We start from the raw sequence: 27,826 nt of genomic DNA on the forward strand, positions 1-27,826 counted from the left end.
ATGCACATGACGCACACTGCCTGATCATGGCATATACGGCGGTAGTTAAAAGAGAGTGATTAAATCTTAGTAAAATCAAAAAACAATTTTACCACTAACCAAAACTCTTTATTTTACTTACGACGCGTGTTTCGCCAACGATGTTAGGATCTTTATAAGTTTAGTAGTAAACCTTTAGTAGTTTAAGTGTCACATCAAAGATTCCACTCATAGGACTAAACTTTCTTAGGTAGAAAGTATATAGTTTATTAGGAAAATATAAGGAGAAGCAAAGGATTAGGATATATATTAATAATAAATTACCTAAGAGTGTTAAAAAATTCCTGACACAATTGATTTGAAGGTAAACTTAACCTTTCACGTCATTTACGAAATGCAAAACTTTGCCAATTGTATGCGCTCCTTCATATACAAAACCGACTGTTACTTCAGACTAAGTTCAGAATTGATAAAGTGAATGTCAAGCCAATTATTATTTATGATTATGCCTTCGAAGCAGACAAGGTAAGACAATGCTTTGGAAAATAAAGTCTTCTGCTTGATAACCAAAGTTCTCAGGTTAATCAAGGAACACCAGACAGAGATACTGTTAGAACCCAATATCAAACTAAGCAGATAATAATGTTGATATTACACAACAATTTCCTCGACCTTATACACACTATAATAGGGATTAGCCAGGAGCGACACACCTACTGACAGATACTCTGGATTTGCGAAGACCAGCCAAACCAAAGGTCATTGTAGGGTTCTTCAAATTCAAAAAATTAATCCAGCATGTTGGAGATAGGGATTTATTAACAATATCCAGGAAATCTCAAAAAAATTACTGGCTACCATAATTACCCATCTTCTCTAATAAAGATTTTTATCTAAGGTAGTAATAACCTGTGGCAGAAGTGTGAGTTCTTTTTTTTATCCGAGAAATTGTTCACTTTCTTATTATGTGACGTATCGTTAGTAGAACAATGAAATTCGGCAATGTCCGTTAAAACTGTTTTTGTGAGTTCTAAGCTTTTATAGTAAGTTGCTCGCGAGATTTCAAAAACCGAGTAATGAAACCTAAGATAAAAATAATATTAATAATAAATGACTTACAGGGTGTAAAAATAATCAATTTAAAGGTAAACATGGTCTTCAAGATCAACTTTTCTTGGAACCTGAAAGAGCAGATAAACTTTACGAGATCTGAATAGGGTTAAATAACCTATAAACTATTTACATTGATTTATATTTTTTACTTCAGAAATGACTTTTACCATTAACGAAAGATTATTACCAAAGCAATCATCACAATGTGTCCCCATTTAATAGAATAAATTAGTTTGGAGATCTGACAAGCCAAGTTCAAGATTAAATTGGTTTCTTCGTTTAAAATTACATTAATAGTAATTTTGTCGTTTTTTGGATATTTGTAGAAGCTGGAACAGAAGATTACCATAAGTTTTAAGTCTTCAAAACATAATTTCAGTGTATTGTTTTTTTCTAATAATTAAATATATCTTAATATATCAACCAAAAAAAAATTAAATTAGTAGAATCTTTGGTAAAAAAAATTACATAAATATGAATATTCATGACATTCAATAAAATTCATGTGTGAATAAAACCTTGACGGAAATTCGGCAATAATATAAGCAACGCTAATAACAAACGCATATGCATTCCTTTCAGTTGGAACCTTAGCATTTTTCTGGGTTTTAAAATTATAGACTTTCAAAGAAAAGTTTCAAAAATTGACTGATCAAGCCGATTGAGTCTTTTGGGGACAAAAGAGTCTAAAGAAGCTTCCTTTTTCGATCATGCTTCTTGATGGGTGAAACACATGTCATTTTTGACTGACTGCATTATCCCGATCGACTTTATATTTAATTAATCTTACACTGGTCTCTTTAAACCTAATGACTTTTTTCCTGAAAAAAATGCTACGACGAAAGTTATTTTACAAAAATAAAAGATGAAAGGAAATAAAATATAATTTCTCGTTCTGTATACACTGTATCATTTGAACCAAATTAAATTTTTTACCTGGCAAAAATCTGGGAGTATCCACTTTAATATTAAGCAAAAAATTGAGGGGTTTCAGTCTTAAACATGGCGCCAGGTCATCTTCATTAAGGTCCCCATGGCAACCGGTGTGTTTCGCTACGGTCCTTTTCACCCATAACGGATCCCTTTGAAGGGCCCATGGACTTAATCCCGATCCACTCAGGAGAATCACCCTATGCAGTAACTCTGAAAGGAAATATGCATATTTTAGTTACACGAGTGCATCGAATTTCGCAAACCAATAGGTTTTTAACGATTGAGAGCTGAACAATAATTAAGCTAATGCAGGGATATAGTACCGCTATAAAAAAGTTTATAAAACAAATTTTTATTATTTGAACCTTGTCGTCATAAAACCGAAACCATCAGCATAACTTTTTGTTTTATCCCGAAGGAATTTTAAATCAATTTAAAGAGTTCCCGGGGGAGTAAGCAAATCAGCTTTTTGGTTTTATGGCGTTTAATATTTTATTTAATCGACCGAGCCTTAGAGGAAACTTTCGCTTGTTCACGATGGATTTAAAAGTAATTCAATAGGAAAAAGTATTGCTCTATAAGTTATGCATTTATACTTTATGCCATATCCGGTTAAATATCCCAAAAGCACTTAATAATCGGGATAAAGTTTATTTAAGAATTTATTGTTCTCTTGGTCATACTGGTTTATATTGGTTTAATAGTCTTGGTCACTTGTTTTACTAGAAGTTGATAAAAGAGTAGCAAACGAAATACCTTTTCTTTAAAATACATTTTATTTAAAAATTCATATGCTTATCGGCCAGTATATTATTGCCTAAAGCCTTTGAGGGAAAATTGATTCAGGGAAAGACAAGTGAAATACCAGCAATATATTGATAATATTTCCAACAACTTTATTTTGCTGTTTTTCGCATTACAGAATCTAGATATAGGAATTAATTAATATTGAGCCATCAATAAAGAGTGAGAATTTGGAAACTTTCAGTACGAATAACATTTATCTGCCTATTTTTTCAGTTTAGTACAGGTACATGTGATAAATATATTTAATTTGATTAACTGATTCATTTTTATCGTATCTAGAAGTACAACAATTTTTTTAAAATTTAAGTTGGGTTGTAGTTTTTTTACAATTTTCATTTGAAGAATGACGTGTGTAGCTTTTTCTAGATGTGGCTTCATGTTCTCGCTATGATTGCCAAGAAGGTTACATGTTTGTCAATTTTTCTTTAAATAACTACCTTCTGAAAGGAAATGTTTAACTGTCAGAGCACCATTGCAAAAGTTTCATCTGGGCTGATATATCTTATATTATATAGTTACACATAGATGTCATCTTACATTTTAATAGATATATATCAATATCTGGGTTAGATATGTATGATCTTTAGCAAACCTTTTCCAGTAAGTTATGGAAAGTAAAATGTTTCAAAACTTGGATTCGTTTTATATAATTTAATGCTGTTTTTAAGTAAGTACCAATTTTGGGATCTAGATGGTCAAAGATGCTTGTAAGAATTTTTTTTATTATGTAAATGATTGACCAATTGGTCTTTAGTCACAGCTTGTTTTTCCAGGCAATCCACCTTTGCGTTCCACTTAATTCCTATGTGACCAGAGATCCTAAATAGAAAGAAAAAGGTTTTGTTTTATTTCATTACAATAGCGCAAAGATATAGAATAAGGCTATTGGACAACTTATGTTATGACTATTTATCTTGATCTAGATTCTCACTTGGATATTTTATTCCCTCTTTATAAGCTAGGAGTTCAGCAAAGAAAACGGATGCAGTTGGGTTCAATTTTAACATTAAGGAGAATTCTTTATTGTAAATTAGTGTAGTGTGTGGCGTTCAAATTATTTGCATTTCACGTTAATTAAAAAACAACATTTATTTGCCAAACACAGTAATAAGTACAGTATAAATTATTAAATTAAATAGTATGACGCCATTGCTTGCGTCGTCAGAAAGTCAAAAACGAGAGAGTCCGTCGTTCCCACTTCTACACCTCGCGCGGCGCTCTCCTCGCGCATGGTGACGTCGTGATATGGAAGGGATGCGGTATTGCCAAGCGTTTACAAAAATAACTGTCGACCGGACAACCAGACATATCGCCCCCCTTGAAAGCCTCCAGGCTTTAAAAATCATAAATAGGCAGGACAGCAATCTTCGTAACTGGACGCTTATACTCGCCAGCAGCAGTCCTCACTAATACTGTTCGGACAATACCATCTCCTCCAGGAAATATTTGTACCACTCGGCCAGTTCGCCATTTTAATGGTGGTAATCCATCCTCCATGATGAGCACAAGAACGCCTAGTTTCAGGAGCTGCGGGTAATTCTGCTTCCATTTCGTACGTATCTGGAGTTCTGCAATGCATTCCTTGACCCAACGAGACCAAAAATGTTGCACCATTTGTTGTCTATGTTGGTATTTTGATAGTCTGTTCTCTGCTACTCCCAGTAGATCAACTTGTGGGCACGTCGTCAATGGTTCACCAATAAGAAAGTGCGCAGGAGTGAGAGGATTTGGATCATTCGGATTATCAGAAAGAGGCCATAAGGGTCTGGAGTTTAAACAGGCTTCTATTTGAGTAATTATTGTAGAAAAATCTTCAAAAGTTAATGATAAACTACCAACTACACGCTTAAGATGAAACTTTACCGATTTAACGCTGGACTCCCAAAGCCCACCAAAGTGTGGAGCGCGAGGCGGTATAAAATTCCATTGTATACCTTGATTTGCTAATTTATCCGAAATAGTAGAAGAGTGTTCTTTGAGAAACGAATTTAATTCATTTAATGCACCCACGAATGTTGTCCCTTGATCAGAATAAATTTGTATGCACTTGCCTCTTCGTGACATGAATCTGTACAAAGCGGCTAAGAAACATTCGCTAGTAAGATCACTTACTAGCTCTAGGTGAATAGCCTTGGTAGCAAAACACACAAACAATGCTATGTATGCCTTGTTAGTTCTAAAATTACGTCCTTTGCGATCCCTAAGGGAGAAGGGCCCTGCGTAGTCAACACCGGACACAGAAAAGGGTCTAGAGGGTGTAATTCGTGTCTTGGGTAAATTACCCATAAGGTACTTTGTCGATTTTGCAACAAAGCGAAAACAAGTTAAACAGTCATGGTAAACCTTTTTGATTAAGTTCCTGCCATTGATTGGCCAGAAGCTTTCACGAAGCGATGCCAATGTAAGTTGTGGACCAGCATGAAGTAGCTTAATATGTTCAGAATGTGCGATCAAAAGTGAAAGTCTATGTTTAGGGGGTAAAACTATAGGGTGTTTCTTTTGATATTCATAATCAGATTGTTGCAAACGACCCCCAACTCGAATAAGATTAAGAGTGTGGTCAAAGAAGGGATTCAAGGTAAGGAGTTTGGATTTATTAGAGACCTTATTATTATTCTTCAGTGCTTTAAATTCTTCAGAAAATGTTGAAGCTTGTACCAAGCTGACAGGTGTATGCAAAGAATTCTCAATTTCCAGAGTTGAAAGCTCTCTATTAAAAAAGTCAGATTTAGATTTTAATTTAAGGATGTTTTTAAAGCGTAGCACAAAGGCAAAAGTACGAACCAGTTTAGTTAGATTAGAAAATTTGTCAATTAAAGTAAGTAAGTCATTATTGGTATGTTTTTCGATGGACACATGAAAAGAAGTGACATTTCGTAATTCAGGAGTATCAATATTTGATAAATCTACTATGTCGGTTGGCCACTCATCTTCAGTCAGCCAAGGAGGTCCATGAAACCATAAAGTCGAATTTAACAAGCTTAAAGGTGGAATTCCTCTAGTAAGTAGATCAGCTGGATTGTCTGCGGTTCTAATATATCTCCATTCATCAATATTAGTTATGGATTGAATTTGAGCTATTCGATTAGCAATAAATGTCTTTAGACGATGAGGAGATGATCTAATCCAGGCAAGTACTATTGTAGAGTCACACCAGTAGTGCTTAGAGTCTAAAGTAGAGGGTATTGAAGCTAACACAGTTTTAGCTAGTTCTGCTAAGAGTAATGCTGCACAAAGCTCAAGCCTAGGAATAGTCAATTCTTTAAGTGGAGAGACTCTAGTTTTTGCACAGAGTAGTTTAGACGAAGAATTGCCTAACGAATCCTTTGAACAAAGGTACACGCAGGCACCATAACCTGGCTCCGCAGCATCAGAGAAGCCATGTAATTGCAGCTCAATAGGATTACCGCAAAGAGTTAGTCTTGGTATTTTAAGATTATTCAATTCCACAAGTTGTGTCCTGTAAGATGACCAGATTGTAAAAAGATCCATTGGAATCGATTCATCCCATGATATTTTAAGCTTCCACAGCTGTTGCAAGATGATTTTTGCCGAGATTGTGACAGGAGAAAGTAGACCAAGAGGGTCAAAAATCTGAGAAATTGAAGATAAAATTGTACGTTTTGTTACGCGAGTGCTAGATTCAATAGGACCTACTTTATATTCTAGCGTGTCAGAAATGTGATTCCATAAAAGGCCCAAGGTTTTAGAAGCAATATCTGTATCAAAAGAAATCGAATGTATTGAGGAATCAGAAGTTAAGGTTGGCTCATTTGAAGCCCATTTTCTAAGTGGAAATCCATACTTCATAAGAAGATCATGGATGTCTTCTTTAATTTGTCTAAGTTCATCGACTGTTTGTGCGCCGGTTAAAAGGTCATCAACGTAAAAATCACGCTGTATTATCTTAGAAATCTTTGGACAGTCTTTAGCATGTATTTTACCTACTTCCTGCAAAGATCTAGTAGCCAGAAATGCAGCAGAGGCTGTACCGTATGTAACGGTGGACAAATCGTAAGTTAAAATCGGCTCATTAATATTAGCACGCCAAAGAATTCTCTGAAGTTTACGATATTCAGGGGCTACATAGACCTGTCGATACATTTTTTCAATGTCACCACTGAGAACTACAGGATGTATACGATACCGTAAGAGAATTGAGAAAAGACTGTTTTGGACATTAGGTCCGACCATAAGTAAATCGTTTAAAGAAAAACCTGAGTCAGATTTACAGGAAGCATCGAAAACGACCCGTAGTTTAGTTGTAGTGGAGCTTAATTTAAGCACACAGTGGTGCGGTAAAAAATATCCAGAAGTATCATTTTGATTCTTAGATAGGGTCATGTGACCGAGTTTTTCATATTCTGTTATAAAATCTTGATAAGTACGTTTTAAATCAGGGCTTTTATTCAGTTTCCCTTCAAGATTTAAAAAACGACTTGTAGCTGTCAACTTCGAGTCCCCAAGACGATCAATGGAGTCCTTAAGTGGAAGATGTACTACAAATTTACCATCAGGGGCTCTAGAAGTGTGCTGAGAGAAATGTTCCTCGCAAAAGGTTTCCTCTGGTGATAAGTATTTAGTTTTAGGAAATTCCTCTACCTCCCAAAATTTAGTTAGCTGATTGTCAATTGAAGTTGTAAAAAAGCACTGTGTCTTTGAGCAAAGGCTTGAACTAAGATTAGTTTGTAAAGGACCAGAAATAATCCATCCAAAATGTGTCTTTTGCAAAATTGGAAGTCCTCGACCCAATTTTATTTGACCAATATGGATCAGTTCCCAGAAAATGTCTGCTCCGAGCAGTAAGTCAATAGGTTTTGCAGAGCTGAAATCGGGGTCAGCCAATGCAATATTTTTGGGAATATGTAATAAACTGGAGTCAAAGGATATAGCTGGAATATTTCCAGTTATAGATTTAAGTACAAGACACGATATGTTCGCCTCAAAGTTAGAAAAATTGGATTGGACTTTAGCAAAAACTCTAGAATTTATGGTTTCAATTTTCTGACTGATACCAGTGATAGAATGTTTAATATTTTCAATAGGAAGTTGTAACAAGTTGCAAAGTCTTTCTGAAACGAAATTGGATTGGCTTCCACTGTCTAGGAGTACTCTACACAAGTGTGACTTATCTGTAGTATCAAAAACTTTGATGATAGCAGTGGATAATAATACAGTGTTTAAATTAAGTTTTTCATTTACCACTAAACTACAAGGTGAGTATATAAGAGGAGTGTGCATCATATGTGTAGACAAAGAGGTTGTGGCTACGTCTTTCAAGTCAGTCTCAGTGCTGTTGGAATAAGAAGAGGTAGATGTGTTATTATTATTGGTTTGTACAGTCCCAGAATCGGTTCTGTTGAAATGTAGAAGGGTATGGTGGAATTTTCCACATTTTCTACATCCAGACGACCTACAGTTTTTAGTTGCGTGGCCTATAGAAAGGCAGTTAATACATAACTTCATTTGTTTAGCATTATTTAATTTTTCAATAGCAGAAATTTGTAAAAACTGAGGACATGTGTAGATGAGATGTTCTTTTTGACAAAACGTGCATTTTTTATTACTGTTAGTAGCGACAAAGGATTGAGAAGTATTTTTATGAAAGTTGGGGTGTGATTGGCGAGGCCTTTCGATTTTGTTTGAAGCGTTTCTTAAAGAGCTGTTTTCGAAAGACTCTAAAATTCGGCGTCTGTCTTTTAAAAAGTCTATAAGTTCCTTGTAAGTAGGGAGTTCTTCAATAAAGGTTTTGGAATCCCAAGCTCTTCTAGTCACATTGTCAAATTTACCTGTCACAATATGACAGATTAAGGCATCCCAATGTTCTGTGGGCATCTTTAAAACCGTCAAGGCGCCCATGTGCTTCTGTAAGCCGTCAAGTATGACTCTAAGTCCACGTCCAGATTCACGTGATAAAGATGGCAAATTAAAAATAGCCGTTACATGGTTGCTGACTAAAATCTGTTTGTTTTCGAATCTCTCATTTAAGATGTTCCAGGCTACATCATAATTGGCGTCAGAGATTTCAAGTGATGAGATAGTTTCAGCTGCCACACCCTTTAGAGAGAGGCGCAAGTAATGAAATTTTTTGGCTGGTGTCAGTTTGAAATTGCTATGTATTAAAGAATTGAAAGTGTCTCTAAAAAACAACCATTGGTCATATGAACCGTCAAACGTTGGAAGGTTTATTGGAGGCAGTCTAATGTTGGCTAAATCATCATTAGAATTAGATGCTAAATTAGTTTCCACGTTTGGAGTTAAAACCTGCGGCTGCATCTGGTCAATTAAAAATTTGCTCGCTTCAGATGTTATGCGGTAGAATTTATTTTCAAATTGTTCAGACTCACTGTCATGTTCATCAAAATCAATATCAGTCTCCGTAGCGGCAATCTTTAACTGAGCAGCGTTAAAATCGTCCAACAATTGATCAGCCTTTTGCGCACGCATTTTGAGTTCCACCAAATCAGTTTGAGAAAGATTTCTGTTTGACTTAATAGCTTGAAAATAGTTTTCAAACCGTGTAAGAGCAGCTTTAGTAGCCTTTCTTTTATTTCTTGCGTCAGCCATCTCGAATAGTTAATAATACAAATATACAAGTAGTTTCAAAGAAATTGTTTAAAATAGAGGCAAAGTAATAAAACAATGCAATTAAATAGGTTTCTCAGAACACTTAATTAAAATGCATGTAAAGTTATCAGACCTACGTAAGTGACACCAAAAATGTGTAAAATATCTAATAAAGTAGGTATATTAAATGTCAAAATTTAATAAAATGTAAATAGTAGAAATCACCATCAAAGGGAGTGTGAAATACCAAAAGAAATGAGTGTAAATAGGTATAGTATACCAGCAAAATGTGTAATATATTGCAACGTAAACAAATGTCAGTTAAAGGTATTAATTTTGTCACCAAAGTAGCATCAAATATTACGAAATCGTTTGTAAATCAATGTAAAGTACCATCAAAGTAACCACCATAAAGTAACACAAATACAAAGCAGTTTAAGTTTATTAAAAAAAATAAACAAATAAATCAAACAGAGGCCTGTAAAAGTAAAGGAAAGAAAGTGAGAAAGGAACGCACTAACCTGTAGTGAAATAAGCAAAACCAATCGGTGTTCCCTGAGAAGACGGTCTTGTTGTTCCCGTCGTCAAAAAAGGCAAAATATCCAAACTTGTGTCGATTGGGTCGGCGATCGGCGTTTCTTCTAGTTCAAGCCACAAATAAATGCGGTAAAAGCCTCGTTGAAAGTCCCGTACGGATGTTAAAATGCAGTAAAATTCCGTTCAGGAGTCAAATCCAGCGACGAAGGACCATAAAATGTAGTGTGTGGCGTTCAAATTATTTGCATTTCACGTTAATTAAAAAAACAACATTTATTTGCCAAACACAGTAATAAGTACAGTATAAATTATTAAATTAAATAGTATGACGCCATTGCTTGCGTCGTCAGAAAGTCAAAAACGAGAGAGTCCGTCGTTCCCACTTCTACACCTCGCGCGGCGCTCTCCTCGCGCATGGTGACGTCGTGATATGGAAGGGATGCGGTATTGCCAAGCGTTTACAAAAATAACTGTCGACCGGACAACCAGACAATTAGTATTAATTTTTTATTCTTTAAATGTAGCTCTAATAATTAATGGGGAGACATTTTTTTATTGAATAAACTTAAAGTCAATATAGTGTTTCTATTTAGAAATGGCGATAACCAAAGGGGAAAGGTGGTTAACCCAATTCGTTCGAAATAAGAGAAATTATTCAGTTAGATCTAGAACTCTTCTAAACGTTTGAACATTGTTTTGAATAATTGATGGTGTAAAAACGTTTTCATAGTCTTTTAGGAAGGATCTTTGCCTTACAGTCTTTCAGGAGATAGAATTGTCTTCTATTTGCTAATGATGTAGTTGTAGTTATTAATTGCGAACTTTGAATCAGTGATTTTTTAAAGACTCTAGATGTCTAGGTCCTTGGTTTGTATTGGATCTAAGATTTTTTTGCGAGACACTCTATCAGAGTCATAATTAGGATTTCCATAGTTCAATTTAGAAAGGGATATAGACTCATAGATAGAGTAGTATATATTTTCCTTAATAGGAATATTATCAACATTTTATGATTTTTTTTTATTTTAGTCAATTTCTTTTTCTGCATATATGAATTTTGGAGGATTTCTGTGGAATCTAAAACCTGTTTATATAGATCATTTGTAAGTTCTTTAGGCTTATTTGGATAATTCTTTTACTGGTTCTAGCTACAGAAAATGAGAAATAAATCAAAATATAATCTATCAACATTTTGAAAAATATTTAAAGAAAATAAATGATATTTCGTTTCTAGTATATCATATAATTTGACAAGATACTCAAAATGGATGTGATTTTATATTTAGCAATAATATAAATTAATTTCTTTTAAATTATTAAGTCTATATGTAGTTCTTAATAATAATTCTATGTGTATGTAAAATACGTCATATTTCATTCACGACTGCTTCTTTTGAAAAAAAAATAAAGAACGATGGATCGTGAATAAAAGTAGGCAATTTTATTTATATTAATCCACTAACCTAGCAAATATGAAACAAAAAATTGCTTGACATGGCAAAAGAATAAGCTTTTTTTTAAATTTGTATTAAAATTTTTATTTTCAGTAATATCCAACTGATCAATTACAAAATTCTAACCAGTCCAGCACTCAAGATTATTTATTGACAGACTCATTTAAAAAAAATGTATATTCATTCTTCTTTTATATACAAATATCTTCAAAAGGAATCCTAAAATTTAAGAAGTTAATGCAGAGATCTTATAACAAACCATAACTTGGCTCCCGATCTGTTGGGCGCCAATAAATCTAACATAACTCATGAAAATTATTTTTAATGTAAATGTTCAATATTCATAAATAGGACATTAGTAAGTCATTAACTAAAAATGGGTTCCAATGCGATGTATATAAATAACTTGCTAATCACGAGAAGCATAGAGTTTTTGGCAGCCATCTGGCTGCTGGGCTTAATGTTCGTTATTCATCAAGTTTTATTAGGTTCAAAATTGTCTTAAGCATATTCTGAAAGGGTTAATAATTCTAAGTAGGTAAAATTAAGGTTACGTAAATATGATTACAGAGTGCGTGAAGTATGGAGGACCACAACTCCATAAAGAACTACATAAATTATTAGTAGTAATATGAAAATGCGAGCCTGGTCAAACGAATGGAACGAGGGTATTGTTATCTCCATCCATAAGAAGGAAGACGACTATTAGTGTAAATTCAGAGGTCAACGGTAGACCAGATATTAATGTAATAATCCGACAACTATTGGAGAAGTACTCAGAATTCTATGAAGACGTGCACCAGCTGTTTATGGACTTCAGAGAAGCTTAAAATCCTAGATATGTCTATCAAGAAGACAAAAATCATCACAGGAGTATTTACTAGCCACAGATAATTAATCCTGTCATTGACGGACGACATTGACGCGGTTGAAAGAAGTACTGCCGGAGTCAAAGATAGCTTCCTAAAAATCGAACGGCTTCGACATTAATGAGAAAAAACCAAATACATGCATATTACTTGACAATCAACCAGGGATAGAATCGGTCAGAATATAACGACATCAACGAAGAGATTAAAGTACGAATACATAGTGGCAATAGATATTGCTTTGCCAGCTTTCAGAATGATGTACAGAATGGTGAAGAGTATCAAAATTGAGAGTGTACCTGGGTAATCAAACTAAACAACATTCTGTGCTGTAAAACGTAGACTCTTACGAAACACAATGACCTTCTACTAAAGGGGGCTGAAAGGAAAATTCAAGGAAGAGTTTTTGCCCCGTCAAGAATTCAAACACGGAGCAATATCGCAAGGACGAATACAAAACTCCAGGACTATGCCTATAATAAGTTGGATATAGTGAAATCAATAAAATCTGAGCATCTGAAAAGACTTGGTGTACAAAGAGCACCTGATGACCGACTGATCAAGAGAGTATAGGAAGGAAATGCGGCAAGAAAGAGACCGCTCGTGTAGTTGCAACTTAAATATACGGACAATATTGACCTACAGACCATGCAGATATATGACTGGCAAGAGGCCGTAATGGACAGGGACCGATGGAGGCAAATTGTTAACGCAGCGAAGAGTTATCTTCGCTGCCTATCTTGCCATCAAGCAGGCAAACAGCACTTGGTACAGATGATAATACTCTTTTCTTACTTAGATTACATTTACTGAACAAGAGTAGTGGATATTGGAACTTAATCTGTAATGGAGAAGATCTAAGTAAATACTTGCTATCAAAAATGCATTTTCAATGAAGTCAAAAGATCTGGAAATCAAATTCACTTAACTAATTACAACTAAAATACTGTAATTTCACCTTATTTTTTGCTGATAATCGTGATAAGTCAAGGCAAATTCATCAAAGTCAGAGTCGTTTTCTATCAATTTCTAAAATAATTTACATGTTTTAAGGATAGAAATGATTAAGGTTAACTTGACGAATAATTTCTCTTAATCTGTTGGGCGCCAATGTATCTAACAGAACTCTAAATTCTTTTGAATTTAAACGTGCAATAAGTTTAATCTGTAAGGGTACATAAAACTAAGTAGGTAGAATTAAATTTACTAAGATATATCTGCCAAATTAAATTAATGGTAGACTGGGTATTGAACCCTAAGCGATAATAGAAAATATCTTAGCAAGTACTATTTTCACCAAAAATGCATTTACAAGAAAGTCCCAAGATCTGGAAATCAAATTCATTGAACTTATTATGACTAAAATAGTTTTATTTCAGCCACTTTATTTGCTAATAATCGTTATAAATCAAGGCCAATTCGTCAAAATCATAGTAGTTTTCTATCAATTCCTGAATAATGTTAATTTTGCAAGGATTAGAATGATTCTTGATAAATAATTTGAACTATAACCTTATTTCTAAATTGTATCGACCATAACTTGGCTCCTAATCTGTTGGGCGCCAATGAACCTAATAGAATTCGAAACTCTTTTTAATATAAAGATCCAATATTCAAATCCTATGTATGCAAGTTACTTGCTAATTACGAGAAGCAAAGAGTTTTTGGCAGCGATTTGGCTATTGGGCTGAATGTTTGTTATGCATTAAGTTTTAATAAGTTCAGCACTGTCTTAGTCTGAAAGAATCCATAATACTAAGTAAGTATAATTAAAACTACGTAAGTACATCTGCAAAATTAGAATATGGGTAGATTAGCTATTATTGGAACTAAACTGTATAGACCATAAATTGGCTTCCGATCTGTTGGGCGCTAATACATCTTACTTAGTTTTAAATTCTTTTTAATATAAACGTTCAATATTTATAAATAGGACATTAGTCTAATAAAGTAAGTAGTTAGAACTCAAATTACGTAAAGATATCTACAAAACAAGATAAATGATGAGTGCTTGTTATCCAAAATGCATTCACAAGATCAAATTCATTGGACTAATTATGACCGAAATATTTTCATGTTAGCCACCTTTTTTGTCAAAGTTAGAGTAGTTTTCTCTTCACTCCTGAATAATTTGCATTTTGCGTTCTTAACAAATAATTGAAACGATAACTTTGTAATTGGGTCGTGCTTTGACATTGAATGATATATAACAAATTATCCTTGAACTTCATATATACTAAATCTTTTTCTGAAAAAAAAACAAGTGGCAATAAGTCGTCTACAAAGCCATTCTATTCAGACCCCCTTTTCTAATTCACTGACCTGGAAAAGCGTGATTAGGAAATTGCTTGACAGCAAGAACATAGCAAAAGGGTATGCCATCCTCTTAAAAATTAGTTAAATTAAAATTTTTATTTTCGTCAGCATCCAAGTAATTTTTTAGATTATGTATACATAATTTATTTAATTGTAAACTACATAAATAGTGTATGGATAAAAAAACACAATTCAAATATAGTTATGAATAACAAATCATTTTTAATTAACTATATATTAAAATAAATAAATTTCTATTTTCATCATATAAATAAGGAACTCTAATAAATAACCCTAAAAGTAATTTCCCATAGACAACCATAAAAACAAAAATTGGCTCGTAATATAAACCTTTTTGTAACAAATTCATGCGGGGTCTCAAAATGTATGTAGATCTCGTAAGATAGTATACGTGGCATCCCGCCCGGAGGAAAACCGTAACAATGGGCGGTGTATTGGGAAATCGCCGGAAATTTTGTACACTTTGGAGGATATCTTGTAAGAGTAAGGGCCCTTTGGCAAGGCTGACCCAGATTTTATGCTGCGGTGGGATTTACATGAGTTGCGGAATCTCCATATGGAGAGACAATCTGAACAAAAGCATTAATTTTTTTAAATAAATGATGCATCAAAATAGGACGTATGCGAAAGAACATATGATAAAATAGTTTATTTTAAACGGTACATTTCATATTTATATGAATTAAGATAGAAGAAATGAAGCTTGACAATTACTCTAAAAGGAACAAGTTGTGTAATAATATTTATATGTTCTGAATAAGTTTTAGACAGTATAATCCAAGTATTAGCAGACTGATAAATAAAAACCAGAATATTCCTGGATATCGTGGGAAAATTGAACAATGCTCTCCCAAAATCCATTTATGAATATGTCTTATTAAAAAGCGAAATATGTGACTGAATCAAAGTGATGTTAGGAGTTAGAAGATGGTTGAAGACCTGTTTGTCATCATTTAGGTATGGAAGGCTGCGCATACTCTGATCATCTAGTAATTCCAGTCAAGGCAGACAATGATGATACAATCTCCTTGGTTTTTATAGAGGTGCTGAACAATGTATTTAATAAATGCTAAAAGAGAGAAATGTTCATCAACCTGCTCGTTTGCCCTTTTTGTTCGTACTTTAGCTCTAAACAAAAAATAGTCACTATCTGCACCTTTAAGGCTTCTTACGTTTATTATATTGCTGCTGTTTCTTCCATTAATTAGGACATAGTCAATTTGGTTCTTTGTTATTTCATCGGTACGAAACCTTCGTTTGCAGTACTTATGTATAGGCTATGTTTACCAATTACTAGTCTAAAAGTCTCTTTTTTTTCCAATTTTAGCCTTGAAGTCTCCCAGCATTATCATTCTTTTAGGTCTCATCAGTCAAGAGTTATTTAGATTTAAACATTGAGTTGGCACATTATTTAGCTGACCTCCATTGCCATTTATTTACTTTTTTATTTAATAATTAATAAAGTTAGAAAGTTGAAGTTTTCTAGAGGGATTGCCAAAGGTTCTTATTATCAACCCTTAAATCATCTTATTATCAATCCTTTCAGGTCTCATGAGTCACAAGTTATTTAGGATTAAACATTTAGTTGGCGTATAATTTAGTTGAAATCCGTCGTCATTTATTTGTTTTTTTTAATAGATAATTAATTTAGTTATAAAGTTGAAATTTATTGAAAGGTTTACCAAAGGTTTTTATTATCAACTCCAAAAGTTTCATCCTTTTAGGTCTTATCAGTCATAAGTTAATCGGATTCAAACATTAAGTTGGCGCATAATTTAGTTGAAATTCGTTGTCATTTATTTGTTTTTTTTTTTTTTATAGATAATTAATTTAGTTACAAACTTGAATTTTTTTGGAAGGTTTATCAAAGGTTTTTGTTATCAACTCTAAAAGTTTCATCCTTTTAGTTCTGGTCAGTCAAAATTTATTTGAACATAAATAATGAGTTGACGCATATATCAGTTGAACTTCATTGTCATTTATTTATTTCATTAATAAATAATCAGTTTAGTTACAAAATTGAAATTTATTGGAGGGATTAACAAAGGTTTTTACTATCAACACTAACAGTTTCATTCTTTTAGGTCTCATCAGTCAAAAGTTATTTAGATTTAAACATTGAGTTAATGCATAATTTAGTTGACCTTTATTGCCGTATATTTATTTTTTTGTTAAATAATTCATTTAGTTAGAAATTTGAAATTTATTGTAGAGATTATCAAAAGCTTTTGCTAGCAACCCTAAAAGTTTTATCTTTTTAGGTCTTATGCAGTCACAAGTTATTTAAACTTAAGCTTTGAGTTGGCCTATAATTTAGTTGAACTTTATTCTCGTTTATTTATTTTTTTAATTAATACTTAATTTAGTTAAAAAAATTTTTAGGGGAATTGCCAAATGTTCTTACCATCAACTTTAAGAGTTTCATGCTTTTAGGTTATATCAGTTAAAAGTTATTTGGACTTAAACATTGAGTTGTCGCATAAATTAGTTGGAACTTTATTGTAATTTAATTATTTTTTTTATTATATAATTGATTTAGTTAGGAAGTCAACATTTTTTGAATTGATTGCCAAAAGTTCTTATTATTTACAATGGAAATTTTATTTTTTTAAGTCTTACAAGTCACAAGTTATTTGGATTTAAACATTGAGTTGGCGCATAATTTAGTTGACCTCCATTGTAATTTTATTTTTTAATGCATAATTAATATATTTAAACAGTTGAAATTTTCGGAAGGGATTGCCAAAGCTTCTTGTTATCATCTCTGAGAGTTTTATCCTTATAGGTCTCATTAGTCACAAGGTATTTTGTTTTAAACATTGAGTTTGCAATATAAATTAGCTGAACTCTATTTTAATTTTTTTTAATAAATAGTTAATTTAGTTAAAAATATTTTTTTTTAAAGTACTGCCAAAGGTTCTTACAATAAACGTTTAAAGTTTCATCTTTTTGGCTCTTATCAGTAGCAAGTTATTTGGATTCAAACATTAAGTTAACGCATAATTTTATTGCACTCCATTGCCTGTCTCCATATTCTGTGTAAGTTCTTTTCAGTGAAGGTTTCGTTACTTCTGTCGTCTTTTTCTTCAGTTGTGGCGTGTATAGATAACATCGAATAGTTATACCCTTTGCCTGCAAGTCTAATTTGACAAATCCGCTTAATAACAGGTTTAAACTGGACGCCTGGATCCTACCAGTTCCTCTCGTATGATAAAGATACTTCCAAATGCGCTATAAAAAAACAAGATTTTCTGATCCTTTGGTGTCCTGAGTCTGTCCATCGGATCTCCTCAAGTCATGCTATAGATATATACACAGGTCACAAGACGTATAAGGGATCTCTGGTATAGTGGAAATGGTATACTGTATGGTATAACAGACAACTGAACAGGCTTGCCTACTAACTACCGGTAGTTTTAGAATTATACAGCTGCCATAGAAATTCTACTCGACATAATTGACCTCAGAATAGAACCAACAGAGCTTGTGAGTAAAATACGAGCCACAACAGTCTGGGAAGGGTCTATGTACCCTTTATAGTCATCCTACCTGATCGAATGTTACCGAAAAGAGCCCACATTAGTATGTATAATGAGGACTCCAAGACTGACTGGTCACTAAATCATCTGATATGGAGAGAACATATGGACACAAATGTAAGTTGCTCGATTATTCCATGAATAATTTCTCAATTTTCCCCTCTAAGTTCCTCCCAAGGAACGATTAAAATAGAAAAGCAGTATCGCGAGCTTGGACATGTAAGGCATATTAAAAAAGCACCTGTGAATGCTATAAGTGATGATATCAAATTGGATATTATGCTTGTGGTTGAGAAAAATCTACATTCTTCTAGTCGAAAAGCAGCGGTAATGTTCGATGTTAGCCATTTGTCGGTTATTTGAACCTTGAGATTGAAAAATAATATGCATTCCATTAATCAGAAACTCATAAAAGACGATTTTGATAGGAAAACAATTTTTTGTGAACAAATGATGTCGATGTTAGATAACAATAAGATTCAATCAGAGTATATTTTGCTTTCTTGTGAGTGCACCTTTACACTTTATAGTTATGCTAATCGACAATATTCTACTATTAGTCTAAAGAAAATCCCCACTGGATGAGATAACAACATACCCAACACCCTGAAGATCAATGTTTGGGTAGAAATTGTTGGAGGTCATAACATAGGTTCTTTGTTTATTGATGGCAATTTGAATGGTGATAATTATTGAACACTGCTCCAAAATATTGTCTTGTCAAACTATCCTGATTCAGCAAATGCACAAGTTCCAGCTAATAGCATATGATTTCAGCCAGATGGAGCCCCACCCCATTACCAAATCTAAGTCCGGCACTACCTAAACCGAATATTTCCACATCGATGAATAAGGAGATGAGGATCGATAGAGTGGCCAGCGCGATCCCCTGATCTGACATCATTAGACTTTTTATGTCAAAAATAATATCTACAAAACTAATTCCCTTGACTTATCTGACTTAAAAAGACAAATAACCCTTGCGTTCGGTGAGATCAATAAAAGCGCTAGACTTCAACACAATAACTTATCTTTTTTTATCTATCACTATAAGACAAATTTAGCGTTTTAAAGCAAATGACAGACATAACTGAATTTACGATTCCAATAAATTCTTTTTCACAAAGAACAAATTTTGACTGACTGAAAATCACATACATCGCAACTAATACAGTTGTAGAAAAATAGAGGCAGCTTTAATCCACAAGGGCTATTTGTAAAATTGGTTTCTCTGATGCAAAAGATAGAAACGAAAGAAATTAATTGTTGTTTCAAAAATGCGACCGATTCGAGTTTTATTAAACCTGCACCGTTCGCAAGATAAAACGAGGAATTATGGAGATTTTTATTAAAAACGATAGGTTTCAGACCTATATAGCTAGACGGTCATTTTTAATTCGGAATTTCTCTTTGCTTGGTTGTTTGAAAATGAGATTTTGTGAAAATCCATCTTTCATCTATTTACTAATAAATGCCTGACAAGTCGTATGTTCTAATAAAAACCGGTTATAAATTTTGGTCACAAAATTGAAAAGGTTGATAAAGATAAGGGATTTATTCGTAAAACCGCAAACACCGAGGCGCTGCTCTGCTGATCCAAAAATGGGAATTTTTAGTCTTGTTTGAACTTTGAAATAGCCGTAGTAAAATACTATTAAACGGAGATACGTAGCAAAGGGAGTTTGTAAAAATGTTTAAAAGGGGTGGTTTATTAAGTAAATATTATAGTTAATTAAGACGCAAAATATTTTCTTTTGGTTTTTTAACTTTTCTTAGATATAATTTTAAATAGACTTTTTTTTCATACTTTTGTCCATATGAGTTTAAAAATTGGTAATAGGGCAAATCAAGCAATAAAGCTGTCTGCTTTAGAATCTAAATAAACAGCATTTAACAATGCATTTATAACCAGACTGTTTTCACTATTAAAAATGGTAGAATTTGCCTTTAAGGTATAACGTGATTTCATTATTGTACTTTCTAGACCATTTGCAAATGGTCCTATAGATGTATTTCTTAAGGATTTCAGCCTTATTAGGTCTCCTAGTAATAATGTCTAAAGGTAAACGAAGTTTATCGCCGAATATAAATTTTGTGGGGCTTTTTCTAGTAGACTCGTAATTAAAAAAACGATAAATTAATAGAAATAGTTGTATACAGGTATCCAGTTTGCCAGAATTCTCAAATATGTTTCAATATTGCCATTAAATTGTTCAATCATTTCATAAGACTGATGGCTTGCTTGTTGGATTACTTGTGACTTAAAGTTCCTTCCTTGGTCTAAGTGTATCTCTCTGGAATAGCACTTCAGCTACTTTGGTGGCTTCTTGGCTGGAAAACCAAAGGAGCAACAAGTACATATCAATTTTCAAAGTGGCTAATAGGAAAATATCCTGCTACGTTTATGGCAATTTGGCAAAGACTGCACCAACAAGATCCTACATAATTTTCTCTCTGATCCGGGTTCTTAAGATCTTGATGTCACTTTTCCAAGGTTTTACTAAATTTCTTCACCAATACCACCATGGACACCTTCTAGAACTTCTGGAATCCGTTTTCGAGGACAGACTGTCAGATATACCTTTTCTTTTACTTCTATGCTCTCTCAGACTTGTTTTATTAATCCATCTTGCATAAGTAACGAATTTCTTTGAACCCAGTAAGCTTTTAGCTCTGGAGAATATTCAGAAATGTATTTCCATTTTTCCTTTAAAATTTCCTAAGACTTCGTTGGGTCATCACACCGATTCTGTATTATACTACCTGCCACTCTTCAGGACTGTTAATGTCAATACGATGACTAGAATATCTCTGGCTATTGTTTCAATTCCTTTTTAAGGCAATGTTGACATGTTTGAATACTAGGTCGTCTGAGTAAAGCATTGACATTTTGGTAAAGTTCGCGTTTGGTATGTTCTATTGTAAAGTGGTTTTCTTGTAACCATTGAAGTCACCTTGCTATTTGTCCTTTTGGTTTTTCGAACTGCAAAAGCCATTTCAAAGTAGCGTGGTCAGTTGTAAGAATGAATTACTGACTATACAAATATTTGGAGAAATGTTCAATAGCTTTTACTATTACCAATAGCTCTCGTCTTGTCACACAATAGCTTCTTCCTGGCTTTAATAGCCTTTTACTGAAATAGGAAATATTTATATTTTTGTGAAAGAAGGGCTTCAGTTTCAACATTGCTTGCATCTTTATCCAGAATAAAGATTTGTCCAGGAATCGAATATGTTAAAATTGAAGATGCGAACAGTGCTCTTTTTAGCCCTTGAAACGCTTCTTCGTAGTCTGCTGTCTGAAGTAAATTCCGCCTAAGTGAGCTTATGTAGAAATTTTGCAAGGTGTTCTAGTTTTTCATTATTCACAGTTCTAGATATTCTTTTTTTTCTTTAAGTCTTCATTGTCCTTCTTTAGGTCGGATTTTATTGTCTTTAATAAATCGTCTTCTTTTTTGTCCCGTTCTTCTTGGTTTACCCTCTGTTTACGGTCTCGTCTGTTTACTTCTTCTCTCTGTTTACTCTTTCCTTAGAACATTAAAAAGTTGGAATTAGCATTGTCGTGGAACTATGACCAGTTTGTTTGCTTGCCACATCTCTGATACAATGATGCCAAATGCTTATGTAGAAAGAGCAAAAAAACACTTTATGATGTCATACAAGTTTGTCATTTATTTTGACAGGCAAAAACAGTACTACTGTTCCTCTTTAAAAAAATATAAAATCATTTCATTTAATAAAATATGATAAAGAAGTCAATATTCAAAGTTAAATAAATGCAGATAACGTATATTGGAGAAAAAGGTAACAACATTGCAATGCCACTCGTGTGCATTGTTGATTCCACCGATCACAAAATAATTTTTGCTATACATGTCCCTATACTAAAACTTAAGAAGTCCACCTTTCATCACTTGCTTCCTATTATACACAATAATTTTATCATTATTTCAAAATATCCCTATTTAGCACAAGAAGAAGATGACATTTAGTTTGAAGGCAGATTGAGAAATTAAAAAAAAATTCCAGTATAAGCTGCATATCAATACAAACTTAATTAGTTCAATCTATCACTGAAGAAGTTGCTGATGGACAATTATTGATTTTACCTACCAATAATACTCAAATATTTATCATATGTAAAACCGATCAATACATATTACTTGAAGAACCATCTCTAGTTCAAATTCTTACAAATTGTGAAACCAAACTAAATGACAAAACCTATTGCAAAAATTAAAATCCTACAAGATGCCCAATATAGGTACTTACTATTCAAGACTTACATAAATTAACGAGCTTGGTAAACCAACCGAAGAAACCTCTCCTGATGTATTGACCACAGCAATAATCAACAACCTTTAAATTTTTTAATCAACAACCTTTTAAGATGCCAGAATCTGGAATCTGGAACTGCTACAGTCCCTCCTTAAGAGCCAGAAATGGAGCAAACAAATTCAATTATGTTTGTCTCTTAAGGAGGGAGCAGTTATATCCTTAAAAAAGGATGACTCCTCACCATAAACATTTCCAATGGCGTAGTTTACTAAGTTATCACCGCGAGAAGTGTTAAATCTCCATAACGTGGTTGGCAGCATCATGATATTTTTACTATACAAGGTGTCCCATTAATAATGGTAAATATTTTAACAGCAGATTCCTTTCATAAAAATAATGAGGTTAGGTTAAGGTTTGATTTTAGGAGATTTATTTGCGATCGAGGTACAGCCTTTACGAGTAAGGAATTTACAAATTTTTGTTTGGGAATGGGTATAAAGAGGGTTTTGTGTGCTACAGCTACTCCTCGACCCAACTGGCAAGTTGAAAGATTTAATAGAACGATTCTTTCATCACTGAGGGCTAGTGTAGATGATAACGAATATTGGGACACGTCCCTTGCTACTGTGAGATGGGGCCTCAATACCGCGGTAAGCTCGGTAACCAGAAAATCGCCATATGAGCTATTTTTGGGTTATGAGCCACGCGGTATTGATGACTCATTTCTTATAGCTGAGGTTTGTGACGTAGAACCTATTGACCTTCCGACTGTGAGAGCGGGAGCGTCAACAAAGATTGCTGAAAGTCAGCAAAAACAAAAGGACTTGTACAACCAAAGACATGCCGGCATAAAAACGTTTACTGTAGGACAACAAGTCCTTGTCCAAAGAACAAAGTGTTCAAATGATGGACAGAGCAAGAAACTCGAACCACGTTATCAAGGGCCCTTCACTGTAACGGCAGTGCTAGATAACGATCGATACGTGGTTGAGGATCTAGCGGGTGCAGAACGCTGTAAGACCGGATATAAAGGGATATGTCCCTCTGATAAATTAAAATTGTTTTCTACAGTTGTTAGTTCTAACAAGTCCGACAGTGAATGCAAGAATTAACAACTGTAGTGAGAAATAGTTTACTAATTCTTGTTTTTTTTATTTTTTTGTTATAGGTAACGCCTACGTAAGAAAAGAGAGTCTTCACGAGGGCGCGAAGATAGTCAGGAATGGCCGACTGTCATCTACGGAAAAGTACCGGGCCCAAAATGAGACCACATGGTGCTAAAAGTAACCCTAGACTGGGACATGATAAGAATACTAATGAGCCTTCAAACTATGGTGGGAATCTACCCACATCTGTTATCCAACTGTTTGGACAAACTTTAGATCTGCTAGAATGTATTTTAAAAAGGAAAAGCCCGGTAGTCTGGAATATATATTTGTCGTGAGCACTCGTGTCTTATTTATAAAATTTTGGTCGTTTGCACTCATTATTTTTATGAGAGGAATCTGCTGTTAAAATCATTAATAATGGGACACCCTGTATAATCCCTTAGTTTTAAGATCAGTTATAGATTCTATTAGATTCTTGTAAACCTGTTGCTTCATGTTATTATGTAAGTCGTACTTACGTATGACGACGTAACGATATATAACGAATATCACTACAATATACTTACTTATATAAATACTTATTAGGTATCAAATTACGATTTTGGTAATAGCTTAACCCGACTTAAATTTTTTACGGTTTCCCAAATCCCCGAATTTAAGACATCCTGTACAATTTTAGTTTAAAATCCTAGAAAAAAACACATTAAAATCTTACCTTTAGCTACAGGTGATACAGAAATAAAGTTGACCAAGGCCGCCCCAGTGCCGTGTCCCATTAAAGTAACCCGTTCAGGGTCGCCCCCGAATGCCTGGAGGTTTTCTCTCAGCCAATGGAGACCGGCGACGAGGTCCATTAGGCCAAAGTTCCCTTGGGCGCTTCCCTTCGTGCCCGTCTTAAGGAATCCTGCAACGCAAAAAAAGTCGAAACTGAGAAGAGACGATGATAAAAACCGCTTTCGAAAGTGTGTGTGTATATCTGCAAGTTTATATTGATTGCTGTTTTGGACGGTAAGAAGGTCCCGGAGAAATTACGGTTTGTAAACATGCCAACGAAATACGAAGAAGGGGTTAAGGGTGTTCGGGAATGGCTCAGATTTTTTGTCGGATAAACTTGAGATGAAATAGGATTTTGTAGGGAAATGAGGCGTTCGATGTAAATGGGGGGCAGAATTTAAATGAACTGGATTATTTATTATTTATGTCAAGATTATGGATAAAAAAACATCAAGAGTTTATGAATCTTATTGTCTGTGATTATTAGATTAATAATAAATATTAAGGCATTTTAGAAGTTTGGCGTACGCCTGTAGCTTTTAACCGAGCGCAGAAGTCGAATCAAAAATGATATATGTTTGTCAATAAAAGCAATTTCTGACGCAAAGTTCATTATAACAATAATTTGTTTCAGCGGTAACGCGGCCATTAAGTCCTCTATCAATTTGAATAGGGCTACTGAACCTTTGGATTACACTTTTAACGTTCTTATAAATTATAGGGAGAAAGAGGATAGTCAAGAAAGCGTGCACTTCTAAAGAATATATTGTAATGTTATTGGCAACGCCGTGGATACCAGCTGTTCTTTATCATTCCGGAATGATGCAAGTGGGTACACCGTATATCTCCGGAATAGTGGCTTGCCGAGTATATAAGAAGTCGCGTCGCCGCTAGGGGGCTAGTTGACAGTTCGGACATAAATAGTCATAAATAAAGAGGGTGTAAATAAATTAGTACTAGTTATTTAATTAGTATACTTAATTAGTACTAATTAGTATTAGTATTAGTATTAGTATTAGTATTAGTTTAACTACTTTTGTGGATAGACTATTTAGATAATTAGATAACTAGATAGATAATTTTATGGGAAAGCTATTTTTATTTAATAGCGACGACAAGGAAGACACCAATGTCTTCAGCAAAGTAATAAATTGGGTTAGAAGTCTTGTCGAGAAGGACAAAATGAATCCCTGAGTTAATTTAACCCTCGGTAATTTGAGACCTCTCTGAGGTATATCCTTCAACGACAACCTGGATGAATGCGTTCTCATTGGTAGCAAATTATAAGAATAGAATTTGTTTATGAGATTGTCCTGCTAGACCCTATCGAATGCTTTTAAAATTTACCATATTTCACGATAGCTTCAGTCCCAACATGCGTATCATAGGCCTACGGATCGGCCGTAGACCTATCTTTTTGAAAACCATACTGACAGTCGCTAATGATATTGATGGACTCCAGGTAATTTAGGTCTATCAAAATTTGCTGACTGAAATGTCAGTAAATAGATGCCAAGGCATCCTCACATAGAGTAGGATTTGCAACAGACTTCCTAGTTTTTAGAAGAATTTTAGAAGTTTTGTATACGCCTATCTATAGCTTTTAACCGAGTGCAGAAGTCGAATAAAAAATGATATATGTTTGTCAATAAAAGCAATTTCTGACGCAAAGTTCATTATAACAATAATTTGTTTCAGCGGTAACGCGGCCATTAAGTCCTCTATCAATTTGAATAGGGCTACTGAACCTTTGGATTACACTTTTAACGTTCTTATAAATTATAGGGAGGATGAGGATAGTCAAGAAAGTGTGCTCTCCTAACGAATATATTGTAACGTTATTGGCAACGCCGTGGATACCAGCTATTCTTTATCATTCCGGAATGATAAAGAATACAAGGAAGTGGATACACCGTACGACATCTCCGGAATAGTGGCTTGCCGAGTATATAAGAAGTCGCGTCGTCGCTAGGAGGCTAGTTGACAGTTCGGACATAAATAGTCGTAAATAAAGAGGGTGTAAATAAATTAGTTAACTACTTTTGTGGATAGACTATTTAGATAATTAGATAAATAGATAACTAGATAGATAATTTTATGGGAAAGCTATTTTTATTTAATAGCGACGACTTAAAGGAAGACACCAATGTCTTCAGCAAAGTAATAAATTGGGTTAGAAGTCTTGTCGAGAAGGACGAAATGCATCCCTGAGTTAATTAAACCCTCGTTAATTTAAGACCTCTACGAGGTATATCCTTCAACGACAACCTGGATGATAGCGTTCTCATTGGTGGCAAATTATAAGAATAGTATTTGTTTATTAGATTGTCCTGCTAGACCCTATCGAATGCTTTTAAAATTTACCATATTTGATGATAGCTTCAGTCCCAACATGCGTGACATAGGCCTACGGATCGCCCGTAGACCTATCTTTTTGAAAAGCATACTGACAGTCGCTAATGATATTGATGGAATCCAGGTAATTTAGGTCTATCAAAATTTGCTGGTTGAAATACCAGTAGATAGACACCTAGGCAGCCTCACATAGAATAGGATCTCCAACAGGCTTCCTAGTTTTTATTAAGTTTCTGAAAAGCAACAGAGTACCATAAAGTCCTGAGACCACCATGTCAGCCGCAACCAAAGTATACACTAAGAAACTTGACACATATCGGAACCACTAATATCGGAATTTATTCGATGTAGTTTTCGGAATGATAAGAGCATTCTATATATTCAGCAAAAATCTTAGCCCAAAGCTGGTTTAACCTCATTGGACAAGAATAAGTCCCCTTGCAGGGACCTTGATGGTCGGGTGCAAAAAGAGTACACCCTGCGTATCAATCAATATATAGTAAATAATTTATCTACATTAAGAAGAGAAAAATACCAAAATTGACCCACAAGGATACTTCAAAACTCTATTTTTATTCTCCACACTTCTCTATTTGTCAGTCGTTTCACTTACTCTAGTATCTACCCTCAAGGTATTGTAAGGATATTGGCAACGCCGCAAATATCAGCTGTCTCTTAACAAAAATGGACCCATAACATCTCTGGAGACGCGTGGAAGGTTAGCGCATGTTCCGGAGCCATGGTCTGCAGAGTATACAAGGAGCCGCTTCTTTGATATCGGAACAATTGGACAAAGATATTTTATATTTATTGGCATTAAGGTGTTTAACAATTCCAACATTCCATTCACACAATGTAATTGGAGAGAAACGCTTTAAATAAGAACTGTAATAATGAATTCAGAAAACAAGTTGCCAAATTTTACACGAATTAGTGAACAATAAATAAAATATACTGACGTTAAATTAGAATTAAAAAAATATGTGAGTCTTATTAATAAAATCAAAGTTAGATTGAAATATACTAAACTCGACCGCTTGGAACCTAATTGTGGTGAAACTACATCCCAAATTTAGAATTTTTTTATTTGTAAATTATTCCCTGACTATGAAGATATCATGCTCAATGCTCAAATGCCATTTATAATTAGACAGCTTTAGTGTAGTAAAATACTA

General features: G+C 34.0%; 1 protein-coding gene across 3 annotated transcripts in view; it reads right to left on the reverse strand.

Moving 5' to 3' along the window:
* LOC126745631 (neuroligin-1-like) overlaps window positions 1–27,826 on the reverse strand; it is a 490,464-nt gene that overhangs the window by 88,518 nt on the left and 374,120 nt on the right. For all 3 annotated transcript variants that reach the window (XM_050453562.1, XM_050453561.1, XM_050453563.1), the window contains 2 exons: window positions 24,238–24,426; window positions 2,029–2,235 (listed from right to left, as the gene is read on the reverse strand). In XM_050453562.1, coding sequence (XP_050309519.1) covers window positions 2,029–2,235; window positions 24,238–24,426 — 396 coding nt within the window. The remainder of the gene's footprint in view (window positions 1–2,028; window positions 2,236–24,237; window positions 24,427–27,826) is intronic.

This window comes from Anthonomus grandis, chromosome 16 (genome assembly GCF_022605725.1).
Source record: "Anthonomus grandis grandis chromosome 16, icAntGran1.3, whole genome shotgun sequence".
NCBI classification, from domain to species: Eukaryota; Metazoa; Arthropoda; class Insecta; order Coleoptera; family Curculionidae; genus Anthonomus; species Anthonomus grandis.